The sequence below is a fragment of the Spermophilus citellus genome, assembly GCF_964194105.1.
Source record: "Spermophilus citellus genome assembly, chromosome: 15".
NCBI lineage: Eukaryota > Metazoa > Chordata > Mammalia > Rodentia > Sciuridae > Spermophilus > Spermophilus citellus.
This window is the reverse complement of record NC_138195.1, coordinates 69409205-69427303: the sequence shown is the minus strand read 5'-3', so window position 1 is coordinate 69427303 and position 18099 is coordinate 69409205. Positions and strand designations below refer to the sequence as shown.

The 18099-nt window shown below is 38.9% G+C and overlaps 1 protein-coding gene across 1 annotated transcript in view; it reads left to right on the top strand.

Moving 5' to 3' along the window:
- The window catches only part of DNMBP (dynamin binding protein), a 100638-nt gene that overhangs the window by 20671 nt on the left and 61868 nt on the right, over positions 1–18099 (top strand). The window contains exons 2-3 of the mRNA XM_081267538.1: positions 8948–9100; positions 11556–11678. Coding sequence (XP_081123664.1) covers positions 8956–9100; positions 11556–11678 — 268 coding nt within the window. The 5' untranslated portion in view covers positions 8948–8955. The remainder of the gene's footprint in view (positions 1–8947; positions 9101–11555; positions 11679–18099) is intronic.

Genomic DNA, 18099 nt, shown 5'->3' with positions numbered 1-18099 from the left:
GCAGCAGGGGAAGTGCTGTTTTCCTAGCTTCTTTCATTTCCTTCCTTCCTTCCTGAAGCAGTTTTAGACTTCATTTTTTAACACCTCTTTTCCTTTCCCACAAAGGAAAAAAAATACTTTTAGCCCTGTGTTGTCCAATATAAGAGAAACATGCAATTGCTTCTGAGATGTAATATTCCTTCTCACTGCTGGGACTTGAAATCGTTAAAATGGACTCTCAATTCCCCAAAGGTCATGTTTTGCTTTTGAAAGTTCTGTTCCAAGACAGAAATTTTTGAGATGCTCGTGAAAGCATGTCTTTTGAAGGAACCTATCTTGCAGAGTCCCTGCAAACAGGAGCCTCCTTCCCAGCTCCTCCCAGGGAGTAGGAGTCCAGCTGTGCTGTGCCAGCACCAGCCAGGGCAAGAACAGAGAGGGAGAAGAATCAGCAGTCTGCTGCCTTTCAGTAAAGGAGAAGTAGAAGATGTTACCAGTACTTTTTGAAAGAATATACTGGCTGAATATACTGCTAAATTTGGTTTTGGAGTTTTTTTTGTTTGTTTGTTTGATTGATTGATTGATGATTGGTTGGTTGGTTGGTGATGTTGGGACCCAGGCATTAATTTTTCTCAATGTTTTTAAAGCCTTCAAAATGTGTATCTCTGGCACCTCTCTCTCTTTCCTGGATTTACAGTGGTAGCTTTAGGAAACTATTTTATAGTCTCCTATACTCTCTATCTCCATTCTTCTCATGCATAGTGCTCATAAATCCTAAGAATCCTTTTGGGTGTGTATCACTCCAGGGCCCTGCAGAAAGCAGAAACACATTCCAATTGGGTAATTTTGAGGAGGTCCATCTTAAAACAGAATGAACATATGTAGGGAAAATACTAAAGGATTGTGCCATGTACCAAGGTTAGCAGGAGAGCTGCCCTCCCGCTGAAGGGCCAGGGAACAGGACAGTACCTGACTGGAGAGAGCTGTTCGGATGGGGCTTTCTGATGGTAGCCCAGGTCTTTGAAAGAAGACAGCCAACTCACAACGCAGCAGAGAAAGAGCCAGGGGAGCGAAATGCCCCAACCTCAGGATGCCTCTGCCTTCAGTCTCCTTTGGTACCACCCATGAACTGATCCCAGCTGGAAGCCAGAGGCCAGGGGAGGACTGGGTGCAATACTTGTGGTCAGCCTCCCAGACACAGAGCAGGGTAGAGGACAGTGGAACTAGAAGGGCAAATGTTCAGAACCCACAGACTGTTCCAAGTTCAGACCTTTACCCCAAAGTCTGCATAGAAATTACTTATTAAGCTGGTTGATATCAGTATCTATCAGGGTAAAAGTTAATAGTTTGTGATCTCAGGTAATTCTTAACAAACTGTCCAGACTTGTAGATATGTTGCTTATTAAAAATAGCTGAAGTTTCCAGGGTACCTTTCACATTCTGTCACATTTTATGACCTACATTTAAAAACATTTTATTGTGGTAAATGTATAGAACATAAAATTTACCATTTTAAGTGTATAATTCTGTGCTATTAAGTACATTTACATTGATATGTAACCATTATCATCATCCTACTCCAGAACATTTTCTTTTTCTTAATTGGAAATGTTACACCCAAATAACAACTCCCCACTCCCGGTCCCAAGCCCCTGACAACTACCCTTCTACTTTCTTTCCCTCCATCACTTCCTTTGTGTACAGGGGATTGAACCCAGGTAGAGCTAGGCAAGTGCTCTACCATTGAGCCACATCCCGAGACCTTTTATTTTTTTATTTTGAGAAAGGGTCTCTCTAAGTTGGCCAGGCTGGCCTTGAACTTGTGATTCCCCTGCCTCAGCTTCCCAAGTAGCTGGGCTTACAGGTGTGAACCTTCCTACTTTCCATCTCTGAATTTGAAAACTCAGTGTACTTCACAGAAGTGGAATCATACAGTATTTATCCTTTTGTGCCTGGTTTATTAGCATAATATCCTTGAGGTTCATCCATGTGGTAGCATATGTCAGTATTTTCCTTCTTTTTAAGGTAGAATAATATTCCATTGTGTATATATACCACGTTTTGTGTATTCAACCTTCTGCTGAAGGATTCTTGATCTACGTGATATACACTGTAAAATTTTATTTTATTTCTTACCATGTCTCTATTAATGCATTTATTCTCTTGGGCTTAACTTTTAGAAGTCCAATCTGATGTCTCACAAATCTACAAGATGATATAAGAGTAAGGGCGATAGGGGTTAAAATGTGAAAGATGGAGGGAGACTTGAGCAGGAGAGTACCATCATTCTAAGGAATGAGGCTGTGGGAAGTGTTTAAGTATGTGCAAAGAGAGGGACCTCCCTACCATGGGTAAAAGAAACTGTGCAAACAAAAAATGGAGTTCTGGGTATTTAATGGGAGCAGAGACCATTTAAATTGGACCTACTTGTATTGAGCATGTTGAAAAAAATTTAAAGCATGACCTGAAAAAAAGTGCGGTGTGGTCAGGTAAGTCTAGAGAATGGGATTAAAAAGGATTCTTAGCTAGATTGTCTCTGTCTTTAATATAGGAGTATTTTTAAATGCCCCTCCAAGAGGGAAATGTTGTCCATAGCTTTCTTTCAAGCTTATAATGACCACAGTGCTCTTGTATTTTAGAGCACAGAAATTAGGGTCCTCAGAATAGTTTTGGGAGATGGCAGGGCTAAGCTAAGCTTCTTGGGGGCAGGGACTTCACCATGACACACCATCTTGAATGTTCCTGGACACATCATGGGAGGAAAGCTGGAGTAAGAGGTAATGGCCAAAGGCATTAGTTCATAGAAGATGTTAAAACCTCCTTGAGGCACTAAAAAATCACAGTAGATCTAATTGTCTCCTGACCCTACCCTTGGATGAGTAAGACTATCTCCTTCTGTAATTTGTGCTCAGGTTATCTGTAGGGCTTTATTTTTTCTTAAGCAGGGTTGAATCTCTGAGGTAGGAGTTTAATTGCTTAGGGCACTAGAGGAGAGTCTAAATGTTATTGTTAGCCACCAAGATCAGAGAATAAACATTTAAAGAATATTGAGTTAACCTTCATGGAATTTTGATGGACTCCATTTGGCTTGACATATATTTGTTGAATATGTTAATGAATTATGAAAAAATAGGAAGACTTTGTAAACTCATAAGCAACTGAGCAATATGTAAAAATCAACATTCAGGAGAGAGAAAACAGGTTCATTGACATCTTAGTGGGGAGAAAAGAATTGTAACTTTGTCTAAGAAAAGAGGAAAAAGGTACTTAATAATTAAAAAAAAAAAACTAAACAAGTATTGAGCTCTTGTTAAGATATGTATGCCAAAGTTCAGTGGGAAATGCCTGTAGTTTATTTTGAAATGGATAAAAAAAGAATGCCTTAAAAACATCAAAAAATGTGAATCAATAAATGGATAAAAGGATGGATGACATATGATAAGTTAATGGCAGTCAGGTGTTACTGGTAGAATCTAGGCAGTGGGTATAAAATTCTTTCAAACTCACTGATTGGAAATTTTCATGATAAAATGTTGGGGAAACAGGAAAATGGAGGTCTGGAAGATTTTGATGGAAAGGCAATGATATTTAAGAGAAACAATGTTTGTAGTAGAAAGAAAATGGGCCAGGGAGTTAACAAATCTGAATTCTGGTTCTGGATTAGCTACCTGTGAGCTAAAGAGGTTGTAAGTAAATGCTCAGCGGTGGTGGTAGAATCTGAGCCCAGGCACCCTGGCCCTGGAGCCTTGCTGTCTGTCCATCTTGCTGTGGCTCCTGGCTTAGCATCTGGTACGTGCAGATGATCAAGTGGTAGCTGTTGTTATTAGTGTACTGTCAGCTACTGAGAATAAAGGACAAGTTCCATATTTTAATGCTTGAGCTGGAATATTTAGATGACACCACTGCCAGAGTCATACATAGGCAAGCTAGAAAGCGAAACTACTTGTGAGAAACAGATGGTTTGTTTAATTTTAGATAAGTGGAACTAGAGAGTTTGGTATGAATTCATATATTTCATGTATATTTCTATGTTTTAGTGAAGCATTTGAGAACTTTCCTCACAGAGTTTATATAAAGAAGGGTTTGGAGAATTATCTTTCCAAAGATATTCATATTTCAAACAGAGCATCTCTCCAGAGGTAGAAATGCAGGCATTCATCAGCCAGGAAAGAAGAAGGGGTTGTTTCCACAGCAGACTTTTCTGATGTCCCTGAAGTCATGCCATTTGGACAGTAATTTCCTGTTTTCTGTCAAGCTCATCTGTGTACTGATTTCCTCAGCAGTTCTTTTTTACTTCCATCTGGAGTGGTGGGACAGCTTATAGAAGCCATTAATGATTGAGTTTCAAAATAGATGCTCAGGCTTCTCAAATGGCCCTGAATGAATAATAATGGTATGTGCAGGATAGGGGAGACCAAGATGAAATCCACCAAATTATACGCAAAATAGGGCATGTGAAGCCCTGCTTTCTGGTCTCACACTTGAATCATGTAATTCAGCAAGTTTGTGACTTCAGTACCCTTCTAGGGTGTGTATTTCTCAGTGATTACGCACTCATTCTAACAGAGTAGGTCAGTCAGTAAAAGTATTTTAAACCAGATTCTTCTTTGCTTCTGAGTCATTTTCGGGTAGAGGGAAAGGTTCTAGGGAGAAGCATTAACGCTTTCCGATCATAAGGACTAAAGTGTAAGAGGGGTAGCTCTCTAAGTAATCTCTGGGACTTTCATGAATTCTTTACTTGATGTTTTAGATAATGAGGTACATATTTAGTTAGACGGTGAGATGGAATTTGAGAAGAATGTACTATAAGAAGGAAAATAATACCTATTTGGCTCAACCCTGAGGAGTTGTTTTAATAACATATAGATGGCTAAGAGATTTGCAAATATTACAATTAGTTTTCTAAAAAGAAAAAAAAATACTTAGACACCACCCTTCTGTGGAAATCTGACATCTAGCCACTTCAGTCCTCTGGAAGATGGCCAGAAAATAAGCAAGGGACCTCAGAGCACATAAGAAATAACTGTTGAAAAACTCTAGTACTGACTTTTTTTTTTTTAAAGAGAGAGTGAGAGAGGAGAGAGAGAGAGAGAGAGAGAGAGAGAGAGAGAGAGAGAGAGAGAGAATTTTTAATATTTATTTTTTAGTTCTCGGTGGACACAACATCTTTATTTGTATGTGGTGCTACGGATCGAACCCGGGCCGCGCGCATGCCAGGCGAGCGCGCTGCCGCTTGAGCCACATCCCCAGCCCTCTAGTACTGACTTTTACCACCACATATGTGTCTGGGAACCTTGAATAATTTTTGAGTTGTATGTGTGGTCCTTCATTCCCAGCAGATAGTAAATAGCAATCTAGAAAGTGGGTGGAAGCTGGGCATGGCGCACACCTGTAATCCCAGTGGCTTGGGAGGCTAAAGCAGGAGGATCATGAGTTCAAAACCAGCCTCAGCAAAAGCGAGGTGCTAGGCAACTCAGTGAGACTCTGTCTCTAAATAAAATACAAAATAGGGCTGGGGATGTGACTCAGTGGTTGAGTGCCCCTGAATTTAATTCCCGGTAACCTCCCCACCCCGCAAAAAAAGGTGGGTGGAAATATTGATGGAGAAGATTGAGAGCAGGGTATAGGCTGAGGTGGAGAGAGAAAGTTTTACTGCACTGGTATTATTATTACAATACAATACAGTAATGTTTGGCCTTAAGGAACTTGCATCCATCAACCAAAGAGAAAGTCATGTTCAGTTTCTTCCATGGAAAAGGTCAGGGGGTATTTAATGTGTCTATTTTTAAACATGGTCAGAATTAACCAAGTTTGGAGATGTTGAAATGGGAAGTTCTATGGTGTTTATATACTTGAAACAGCATATTCTCTGGTAATCAGTGACACAGACTTGAGCTTTTGGGTAATGAAATGCTTTGGGTTAATTGTTAATGTAACCAGCCCTGTTGCAGATGCTGTCACATGATTAGCAGACTGGTGAAGGCTTTGGAAACAGATTTGTTCTCATTCTGCCTCTGACTTGTTATATGATGTTGGACAAATCACATCACCTTGTGGGTCTATGTCCTCACCTGTCAGATGGGGGCTAATAATATATGATAGGGTTTGAGGACTCAGTGAGGGAAGGATGCATGGCATATAGTCAGTACTTGGTAAGCATTAGGCACTGTTATAATTATTTTATCATTATACTCATTCTTTTTTTAAATTTATTTTTATTTTTGGTACTGGGGATTGATCCCAGGGGGACTTAACCTCTGAGCCATATCCCCAGCCCTTTTTATTTTTATTTTTTTATTTTTTTTTACATTCATATCTTTTTAATAATTTAACATGAACATATTCTCTTAAAGATCTCTTCTTTAGTGGAGCAGGAGGCACCCAGCCCTTTTTATATTTTATTTAGAGACAGGGTTTTGCTGACTTGCTTAGGCCCTCATTAAGTTGTTAAGGCTGGCTTTGAACTTGTGATCCTCCTGCCTTGGCCTCCTGAGCCACTGGGATTACAGTCCTATGCCACTGCACCCAGCTATACTCATCTTCTTAATGATTATTATGAAAGTATTATTATCTCCATTTCTCAGAACAAGGAAGTTGAAGCCCAGAGAGTTTAAGTGACATATCTGGAGTGAAATGGCTAAAAAATAATGGAGCTGGGTTTGGAGTCTTGGTCTCTTTGACAGTAGAACCCTATGCTTTGCACTCACATTATGCTGTATTCTCAGCATATAATTATAGTTTGATTTTTTTTAAACTTAAAGTAAATCTGGGATCTGGGTGTATAGCTCAGGGGTAGAACGCTTGCCTAACATGCACAAGACCCTGTGTTCCATCCCCAGCCCCACAAAAAAAAAAAAAAAAAAGAAAAGAAAATATGTGGTAACAATGGAATATTACTCAGCCATAAAGAGAAATGAAATTATGGCATTTACTGATAAATGGATGGAACTAGAGACTATCATGCTGAGTGAAATAAGCCAGTCCCCCAAACCCAAAGACCAAATGTTTTCTCTGATATGCCCATGATAACTCACAATAAGGGGGGGAGGGTAGGGAAGAATAGAAGTACTTTGGATTAGACAAAGGGGAATGAAGGGAAGGGAGAGGGAATGAGAATAGGAAAGATAGTAGAATCAATTACTTTCCTATATTCATATATGAATACATGACCAATGTAGTTCCACATCATGTGCAACCAGAAGGATGGGAATTTGTACTCCATGTATGTATGTCAAAATACATTCTACAGTTATGTATAACTAAAAAGAACAAATATAAAAAGAGAAAAAATCTGTGGTAAGAAAGGACAGAGGATGTGGGAAATATTACTAGCCACTTCTGCTTTTCACTATGGACCCAAATCATCTCATAGAAAAGAATAACCCCAGTAACACAAAAATAAACTACTTTTACTCAACAATACAAATTAAATACATAATATTTAATTGAGTTGCCTGGCACATTAAAATCTTATAGATAACTCTGCATTGGTACACTGAACTCTTTATTAAATACCTATTACATTTTTCCATGTGAATGTTTTCTTAGATTATAAACTTAATAAGGCTACAACCATCTGTTATTTTTTTGTCTCTAGGTTCTTAGAGCTTTTTTGTCAGATTATAGTTGTACGGAGATGAAAGTTAGAGACCTCATCTCCACCAACACCAAATGAGTACTTGAGGTGAATAAAGAAATAGGCCTGGGAACTGGTCAGCAGGGATCTTCAGCTGCTCCTGTTGAAGGCCTAGGCAGGACGTGGCTCTAGTGATGCACAGCTGGTTGTTCACAGGTGGATACAGCACACTGGTTGTGTCCTGTCTTTTAGTGCTTAGGCACACCCTGGAAACACAGCTACACGTGTCGTGGGAACAGACTCGTCATCTGCTTACAGCACAGATGGAGGGCAGTGCAGGGACTCTCCCCTGTTGGGCCACAGGCACCTCTGAACCTGAAACATAAATGATCTGGTATAGTGTACTCAATTGTCTGGAGGCCCCACACACCCCTATCTCTTTCTTTTCATGGATTTTTTTACTTTTCAGTGTGTTTTAAATCTCACCCTGTGGAGGTGTGGTCCTGCTGCTCTTTAGAGGGCTGCACTCTATATTTTTGCAGATGCAATCTCAGTCAGTAAGAGCCAGATGCCCTCAGTATGGGCCCTGGCCCTACTGCAATGAGCTCTGTGATCTTGGACAAATTAGGTTTTCTAACCTACCAACCTCAGTATCCCAACCTTTAAGATGATAATGGGGAATAAATGAAATGCCGTATCTAAAAATTGTAGTTTTAATATTCCATTTTAAAAGTACTGCATTTTGTGGTACTTTTCAAACATCAGTTCCTGGCTGCTCTCTTCAGGCATCTGAAAAGCCTACATGTGCTGCCAACTTGAATCTCTTCTATCACTCAGAGGCAAAGGTTGCCTTTTTAATTTTTCCAATTCCAGATTTACTTTGAGAATTAAATGAAAATATGTGAAGAATTTATTATTTTGAAAAACATGAATGAGGGCTTGGTTTGTGGCTCAGTGATAGAGCACTCGCCTAGCACATGCGAGGCCCTGGGTTCGATCCTCAGCACCACATAAAAATAAATAAATAAATGTATTGTGTCCAACTACAACTAAAAAATAAATTAAAAAAAAATGAATGAAGCCAGCCACAGTGGCACACATCTCTAATCCCATCCACTTGGGAGACTAAAGGGAGAGGGTCACAAATTCATGGCCAGCCTGGGCAACTTCGACCCTGTCTCACAATAAAAGATTAAAAAAAAAAAAAAAAAAAAAAAGACAAAAGCAGACAGAATGAAAAAGTACTTTTGATTTTTTAAAAATATAAACTACAAACTTTTTGTATAACTTTGGCTTCATTTTACATATGCCTATATTTTAAGCTTTATCATTCTAAATAAATAGATTTATATTATGTCTTAGATATTGATGCTTTTGTTTGTTTTGACTTTCCAGTTTGAACCATGGAGACTGGCTCGGTAGTTCGAGCCATCTTTGACTTCTGCCCTAGCGTATCAGAAGAGCTGCCCCTCTTTGTGGGAGATGTCATCGAGGTGCTGGCAGTGGTGGATGAATTTTGGCTTCTAGGAAAGAAGGAGGATGTTACAGGTAAGAGGCTTTAATTCCTCCTGAGCACAATGGACCATAGCCACTCCCTTCTTTCCACATTAAAAATAGAGTTTAAATGAGATGCCTAAGTCGCTAACTTCAGAATCCTGTCTGTTTTCTTCTGTACTCACACGGAGGTCTTACCTGTGAGGAGAAAGCTTGTCATCTTTCCATCTCTCCTTACCAATTCCTTCAGGAGCTGAATGCTTAGATGCCAGCAGCCCAGCCTGGTTTCCCATCCCTGTCTTTCTCCTTTCTTCCTAGCTCGCTCTCTCTCTCTTTTTTTCCCCCTAGACAATGCTTTATTCACTCAAATCACTCAATACAATTTCACTCTATAGGTTCTTAATCAAGAAAATGACAATCCTTAATGCTAGTCACTGCAATAGACATAATCAATTCACAGCAAACACTTCTAGATTAACTAATTCACAGCAAACAATTCTAGATTAATTAATTCTAAGCACTGCAAATACACTTAATCATGACAGGCTAATGACAGACATTCCTTCTATGTGCAAAGTTCAAGTGTCAGATCAAAAGTCTCAAGCCTTAGGCTTTAAGTCCAGCAGATGCAAACTCACTCAGACCATGGTGATCAGGTCAGGAACCAAGGCAGGCTTCAACTGGGGTGGAGCTGATGGCCAGCTGAGGAGAGGGTCTAGGGAGAATTTGTGGCTCTCACCAGGGTCAAGATGTGGCTGTAGAGTTTGAGAGTGGTGAGGACCACGCAGAGGATCAGCAAAAGATGACAAGTGATGGGATGTCAGTACAGGTCCTCATCAGGCTCTGCAGCTTGTGTGCATCAATGTGGGCTGGCTTCTTCCCAGCTCTTTATCCTTTGTATTCAGCACTATTTTTTAATATTTATTTTATAGTTTTAGGTGGACACAATATCTTTATTTCACATTTATATGATGCTGAGGATTGAACCCAGTGCCTCATGCATGCTAGGTGAGCACTCTACCACTGAGCCACAATACCAGCCCCATATTCAGCACTTATTTCTCTTATCAAAATACCAATTATTCCTTTCTTCAGAACCCTTACTATTTATCATTTATTTTCATAATCAGATTGTCTCTGATCAATGGAACATAAGGTGCTTCCCACTTGTTTCTTCTGGCTGTCTTCTTTTAACAATTTTTACTCTTCCTTTCTTTTCAAGGGAACCTAACTCATCCTGTTCACTCCTTCCTAGATTTGCAGTTGGACCCAATTAGTTAAAGCCACCCTCTGCCCTGGCTGCTACCTGCCTCCCACATTCCATACTTCTGGTTACTTTTATATATATAAAATTAACATATATATCTCTCAACCTCAACATGGATTTCTTTCATTAACTAGTCTAGGGAAGGGCATATATTTTTCCACACAACATGCACCTGTATTAATCCAATCCTTGACTCGCATACATTTATGTTAGGTTTAAGTATGTGACATAGTCCTGAGAGCAGACACTGTGGACATTAACCCACATTTGAGAGATAGATTACCTCCTAATAAAAGTGACCTCTCTTCAGAGACAAAAACTGCTGGGTAGTTAGCAAAGCAGAGAGACTTGCTTGTTCATAGGCCTTGGGGTGAGAGTGAACATAGAGGGACCAAGAGAAGTTCAGGAAGGCATGAAGCATGAGTGGTAGAGCAGGCTGGGAGGCTGAAGAGAGGAGCAGGAGCTGATCATGGGACCAGAGTATGCCAGGCAAGGAATTAAGTGGGAAACTGGGAAAGCACTTTAAGCCTACTCAGATTTGTCTCTTGGAAGCTACCTGCTGCAGATTGGAGAATGATAGGAAGGGGCAAAACCTAAGGTTGGAAGGCAAGTTGAAGTTTATTGCAGTCACCCAAGTAGGAGGCAATGATAGCTTGGACCAAGATGGTAGGTCTGAAGATAAGTAGACAGATTCCACAGACTTCAGAATGTAAAACCCATAAGCCTTTCTTTTCTTTCCAAATAGCAGGTACTGTCCTTCTACAACCACCTGTTAAAATCCTACTATCTTCAGACAAATATGATCTTTTTCCTAAGAACTTTCATGTTCTTCCTGACCCATTATCAGCCTTCTCTGAGCTTTCTTAGCAATTTGTGTACCTACATTGTGACATAGGGTTTTAGGATTGAGTTATTATTTATGTCTAACCCAGATTTTTTCAGATCTTTGAAGACCAAGACTGCCTGGCTCATGTTTTCTTTTGCAGTGTGCTTTGTGGCATTGTAAACGCTTACTGAATTGCATTCTCTGTCTCCTGCATGCCTCAGATTTTGTGTACTGTATTTAGTCTACAAAGATTCTCCAATTATTAGTACTCTGAGCTTTTAGTTAAGGGTCTATTAAGGGACTCAGAAAAAGTTTTTGTCTTTTTACACAAATAGAAAAAGAAATTCCAATATTAAAAGAAAATATAGTATTTAATATTGAGTGTCACTAGTCAGTATGTTTGATTTTATTTTCAGGACAATTCCCCAGCAGTTTTGTGGAAATTGTGACCATCCCCAGTCTAAAAGAGGGAGAGAGGCTGTTTGTCTGCATCTGTGAATTTACATCCCAAGAATTCAATAGCCTTCCCCTCCATCGAGGTAAGCTGATCTGAAGATGAGGTTGGTGGAGTCTGCCCATTCTGATAACGAGGTCTTTGAATTTTTATTAAGTGGCCAACATCTGGAGAGTCCTCAGAAACACCAAGGTAGCACAGGCAATAATAATAATACATAATATCTTTGTAGCATTTTATAATTTTTGCACAAATGCACTCTCATCTAATTCTCAGTGCAGACTGTCAAGGTAAGCAAAGTGGGTATTATTTTAACTGTACTTTATAAAATGAGGTTCAAAGGCTTTAGCTTCAGGTGAGAAGTTTGGCCTTAGGAGGTGGACTCATATCACCTTATTCTCAGTATTATCTTTCTACTGCCCCCCATGCTGTAGCCACACTTTATATTTATCTTTTTTCCCATAAATACTGCTATGGTTTTGCTAACAACATCACTATTTATTAATGCATAATAGTAATACAGTAGTTTTGATGTGGTAATTTAAGAGACAAATGCAAACAACTCCATTTTACTCCTATACCAGTAGATAATGTTACAGAAGTTCTCACCAGAACCAGTTTAAAGGGAAACAATTTAAAATGGATAGTCTTAGTCATGTCTCAAAGATATTTCAAGTATTCTTTACTTCTTGCATTCTGATAGACTATAAACTTTTAAAGATAGACTGTAAACCATTTCAACAAAAATACTTAGTTAGATCTGTACATTTCTGCATAAACACAGAAACTAGTAGTGTTCCACAGATTGAGACTTACAATCCATCCAATTTTGTGATGACTCAGTCATCAAAATGGCAGAATGTCACCAGGCACATTGGCACACGCCTGTAATCCCAGCAACTTGGGAGGTTGAGGTAGGATGATTGTAAATTCGAGGGCAGCTTCAGCAATTTAGCAAGGCCCTGTATAAAGATAAAAAAGAAAAATGGTTTGGGACCTAAATCAGTGGTAGAGTACCCCTGGGTTCAATCCCCAGGGCTGAAAAAACAAACAAACAAACAAACAAAAAAGTTTGAGCTTCATAGTTGTGTTACTAATATTGTTACTTATTCTTTTGAGTATGACACTAAAGGGATACACTTAATTTCTTAAATGGTATGCTCCCCATCCCTCACCCCCACCCCACTGAGAAAAACCTCACAAACTTCTCTAACCCCCAGTCAGTGAGAAGGAAGGAAACTTGTAATTTGGGGTGTTTTGTTACTCAGGATTTGTTGAAACAAGGGCCTTGAACAAGCTAGACAAGTGTTCTACCACTAAGCTACATTACTAATCTTTTTAAATTGTATTTTTATTTTATTTTGAGACAGGGTCTTGCCAAGTTGCCCAGCCTGGCCTAGAATTTATAATCCTCCCGTCTTGGCATCCTGAGTAGCTGGGATTAGAGGTGTGCACCACCAGGGAGTTTCTTGCACTTAACTCTATATACAGTCTTTGGTTAATTTCTGTCAGAATAGAAGCAGATTATAGCAGGGACTTTGTCCTTACTGACAGCTCTCCCAGTGATAGTCTGGAGTCCACATCAGACCCGCCCCAGGTCTAGAGAGGAGAAAGGGTGAAAGTGCCCTGGCTTCTATCACAGCTGTGCCCAGGATGTAGATAGCAGGATATTTCCCTGGTTCCTGGTGTACATAGTGGATAGAAGAATATACTGGATGGAAATATGCAGTATGTCTACAACATTATGAGGAATTTAAGGGATGTCATTTCTGGAATTAGCTTATTTGCTTTATAATTACATCTTATTATAGTCAAGTCTTGGTACTAAAATAAAAAAGAAGGATTTTCTGCTGAAACCTACTATGGAAAGATGAACTGGCTTTGAAATTAAAATGCAGATTTCAGGAATCCTAGGGCCATCTGAGAGATTCTTAGAAGATACTTGTGCCAACTTTCAGCCTGAATCACCTGTGTCAAGACTGTATCAAGGTCAAGCAGGGTTCCAAAATTTATAGATCTTATTTTAACTACCTATTGACTAGTTAATCCTAGTAAGATTAATGATGTAAATGGAGCCCAAAGAAAGAGGATCTGGGCAGGGGGCATGGTGTGTGGAGGAGGAGGTAGAAAGCGGTAAACTAATTATCAGTGGTTTTTTATCAGTGGTTTTTTTGTGTATCTGCTGCCAGCCAGCTCCTGTATGTGTTCTCTAGTCTGAAAGCACACACTTTCATGGGCAGGAAAGTTAGGTATACCTACATCATTTGTTTTTTTCTGGGATGTTTAACTTGAAATACTGACCTAATTTTAGTTCCTCTTGTTTTCTAATACATGACAGGTCACATCAACAGGTATTAATTTTGCTAATTGGATATAAAAATCACTACAAAATGAAAGCATTGTTTTATAACCACATATAGTTTATCATATTCCAGTCTAGGTCTACTGATTTTGAAATCTAGTGTTTGGAATGGCTCTTCTACTTCTTAGACTGAATTTTTCCCCCATTAGATCAGTGTTTCAGCTCATGAGTAGTACACACTCCCTTATCCCTATCCTCTGATACTGCTAATGCTTACTCTTATGGTTCTTTCTCTGTCCCTGGTCACAAAGTTTCAGTGATAAATTTATCAGAAAGAGATTGGAAACCTTAAGAGTATGTGGAATAATGTTTGAGATCTGTTTTGTTTCATGAAATCTGAAGATCTTATTTTAACTTTAATTTCCTATTCACCATGCTGCCTTTCAGTTGTTATTTATTTATCTTTAAGTAGTATCATCAGGATTAATAAAGAAAAAATTATACATGCACATATGTAAATTATATATATAGAGGATGTGGCTCAAGCGGTAGCATGCTCCCCTGGCGTGCATGCGCCCTGGGTTCGAGCCTCAACACCACATACAAACAAAGATGTTGTGTCCACGGAAAACTAAAAAATAAATATTAAAAAGTTTCTAAAAAATATATATATATATATGTATATATCAATAGCAGGTAATATAGCTTAGGAATAAGAATTCTGACTGCTCTACCTTAAATCCACTCTTCCACTTAATAGCTATGACCTTGAGCTAAGTCTCTCAGCCTCAGTTTCCTTTTCTAAAAGATGGGGAAATGGGCTGGAGTTGTGGCTCAGTGGTAGAGTGCTTGCCTAGCACATGCAAGGCCCTAGTTCGATCCTTAGCACCACATAAAAATAAATAAAATAAAGGTATTGTGTTCAACTATAACTAAAAAATAATAAAAAAGAAAAGTCTGTAGTTAATATTATAAAAAAATTTAAAAAATCAAAGATGGGGAAAATAATAACCACCCTGGGGTAATTGTGAGGATTAAATGAGGTTCTACATGTGAAGCATGTGGCAAAAGGTAAACACTCAATAAATTTTAGCTATTTTTATTAGTCTTAACCTATTTTTTTTTTGAGAGAGACAGAGAGAGAGAATTTTTTAATATTTATTTTTTAGTTTTCGGCGGACACAACATCTTTATTTGTATGTGGTGCTGAGGATCGAACCCAGGCCGCACGCATGCCACGCGAGCTCGCTACCGCTTGAGACACATCCCCAGCCCAAGTCTTAACCTATTTTTCTGAGGTTACTTGATGTGCTCTGGGGCTGAGTTTCCTTAACCATTCCATAAAGTTTTGTATGCACCTACATTTTCCCAGGGAGATTCTACCCAGAATCAGAATCACTAGTGGTTCTTCCAGCAGGTGTCACCCTTCCTCCTTTTCCACAAGCTACCCAGTTGTTTCCACTGTTCCTTGCATTTTGAGTTACATTTAAACACAAGAACAAGACTATCTTTTAGAAGAAGGGTCAATACAGAAGGCCAGGGCCACTGATTGTCCTAAAAACTAAAGAGAGGAGAAAACAAAACAAACAAGGGACTATGACAAGGAAAGACAGAGACCAAGGAGAGGAAAAAAAAATAATGTATTATAGGGAGTGATAGAATATAATTAATGATTGCTCTACATGACAGAACACTTGTGCCTCGCCTATAGCCTCATGTTTCTAGACCCCCCTCTCCCACCACACACACAAAAAAATCCATTAAAAATAAATTGAGCAGGAGGATATCAAGTTCAAGGTCAGCCTGGATAACTTAGTGAAACCTGTCTCAAAATAAGAAATAAAAAGGGCTGGGAATGTAGCTCAGTGGCAGAGTACTTCCCTAGCATGTGTGAGACCCTGGGTTCAATCCCTAATACTGCAAAATAAATAAATAGTATTTATCTGTCAAAGCACATGTGTTATAAATTATTATTATGAAAGTTCTCATATGATTTACATGGGGAAACTAAAATATGTGGTCAGTCTTCAAGAAGCACACAGTTCTCTGGGCATCTGGAGTCAGAGTCAGTGAGTCACCTAGTTCTTCAGAGTTCTTATATCAGATTCTAAGACTTGCATTTGTTCTTATCATTTTAATCCATATTCATTTCCTGTTCAAATAAAAAACCCAACCAGAGAAAACAAGCAGTTTGTGGCTGGGTTTGGTTGTGCTTGTACCAAAGATTCGGGCTGACCCGGGTCTCCACATTTCCTATTTTTCTCTTTTCAAATCGTCATACCACTCCAGGAGTTTCTCATTTTGGTGCTTTGGGAAGTCTTGAAATGACCACTAGGAAGCCCTCATTTCTAAGGAGTCACCCCGGGTCTCAGAGGAAGAGCTTTCATGACTCATGAAAATAAGAAACTCATGCAGAACATTCAGGGAAAGGCAGGACTGGAAAGTAAGGGCATTGAACCAAAAAACAAAAACAAAAACAAAAAAAAAAAGAAGAGTGTCTTCCAGGGTCTTAATTATGATTCTTTTTTTTTAAATTTACCTTTATTAAGTAGAAATAACAAATAGAATTATAGTCTGCCACATGATAAAGCCTACCAAAACAGTCATTTCACTGAAAATAGACAGGAAAACAAACTCTCTTACACAAGTTCATAGAGATCTGGCCTAACAAAGAAAATACTGTAATTCTACAGCTTTAGAAAGCCAGTTCAGTTCAAAGCCTGAAGAGTGGGAGTTAGGGCAGCTTTTATTTTCCTATTCACCAAGAGGCCCATTGTGTCTGAACAGAGACACATCACCAGTGAGTTCCCTTTGTCATCCTAATGGCAGGCCTTAGGGCCAGTAAGGGAAAAAAACACTGATAATTCTTAGGATCCAAAACTCTAACCATGGATACAGAATCATAAATTAAAGAAGTATAGAAATATAGGACCAAGACGTTCCTATTTTTCAGGAACACTTAGTCAAAATAATATAATATCAGGAAAATGTATTTGATACCTTGCACTAAGTCTAAAACTTACTTTAGGTGCTGTATAGTATGTAAAAGTACAAGTGCCAGAATTAGTGATAAAAGCAGTTTTGTAGGTAACAGATAGCCAAAATGAACATAGTTTCTAAGGTTTTTTAGAAAAGCATATTAGGGTTTGAGATGGAGAGATATAGTATGCATAAGGGTTTGGAGTTCATAATGGCATGGCTTTGTATGGGGAACAGTGAAAATCCCCTTGTGGAATAGGGTCTCATCTCATAGAGTAGATCCTAGGGGATGGTTTAGAAAGGGAAGAGGTTAGGACTGGATCATCATGAACATTAGGTTGCTTTGGGGTTAACAAAGAATAGTGTTTTTGTTTTTTTTTTGTTTTTGTTTTTGGTAGCTTGGCAAGTAAACCTCTTCAGAGCGTATCCAGAAAAAAAACTTATTTTTATTTATTTGGGGTATAAGAATACTATGATTTGCTAGGTGCGATGGTGTACACCTAGAGACCTGGCAACTCAGGAAGCTGAAGCAAGAGGATCAAAAGTTTAAGGCCCATCTCAGCAACCTAGCGAGATTCTGTCTCAAAATAAAATAAAAAAGGTTGGGATGTAACTCAGAGGTAAGATGAGTGAGGCCCTGGATTTATTTTCCAGAACTGGGAAAAAAAAAAAAAGTTTATTAGAGAGGAAGTCATTGGGCAGTAGGCTCTTCATGCTTATGGTAAAAGTTTGGGCAAAGGAGGGATATGATAAAATGGTATCCTGGGCCTCCAATGAAGAACCAATTCCTGAAGACATCTTTCTTAACTGTTCCATTTATGATAATAAACAACATAGTGTGAGCAGTTAGATCCATGGTGGATCCTATCCAAAGAGCTATATTAGGCCCAGAAGCTTGAACTATAATATTATTTACAGCAGCATTTATAACACTTTTGGGTTTTACAATCCCAACACACTCATAAAAGATATAAGCCAGGTGCAGTGGATTACAGTTGTAATCCCAATGTCTTGGAAGACTGAGGCAGGAGGATTGTGAGTTCAAAGCCAGCCTCAGCAAGTTAGCAAGGCTCTAAGCAACTCAGTGAGAACCTTTCTCTAAATAAAATTTAAAAAACAGCTGGGGATAAGGCTCAGTGGTTAAGTGCCCCCCGGTTAAATCCTCAGTACCAAAAAAATATATATATATATTGAGACCTCAAAAGGTTATATCTATTGAAATTTG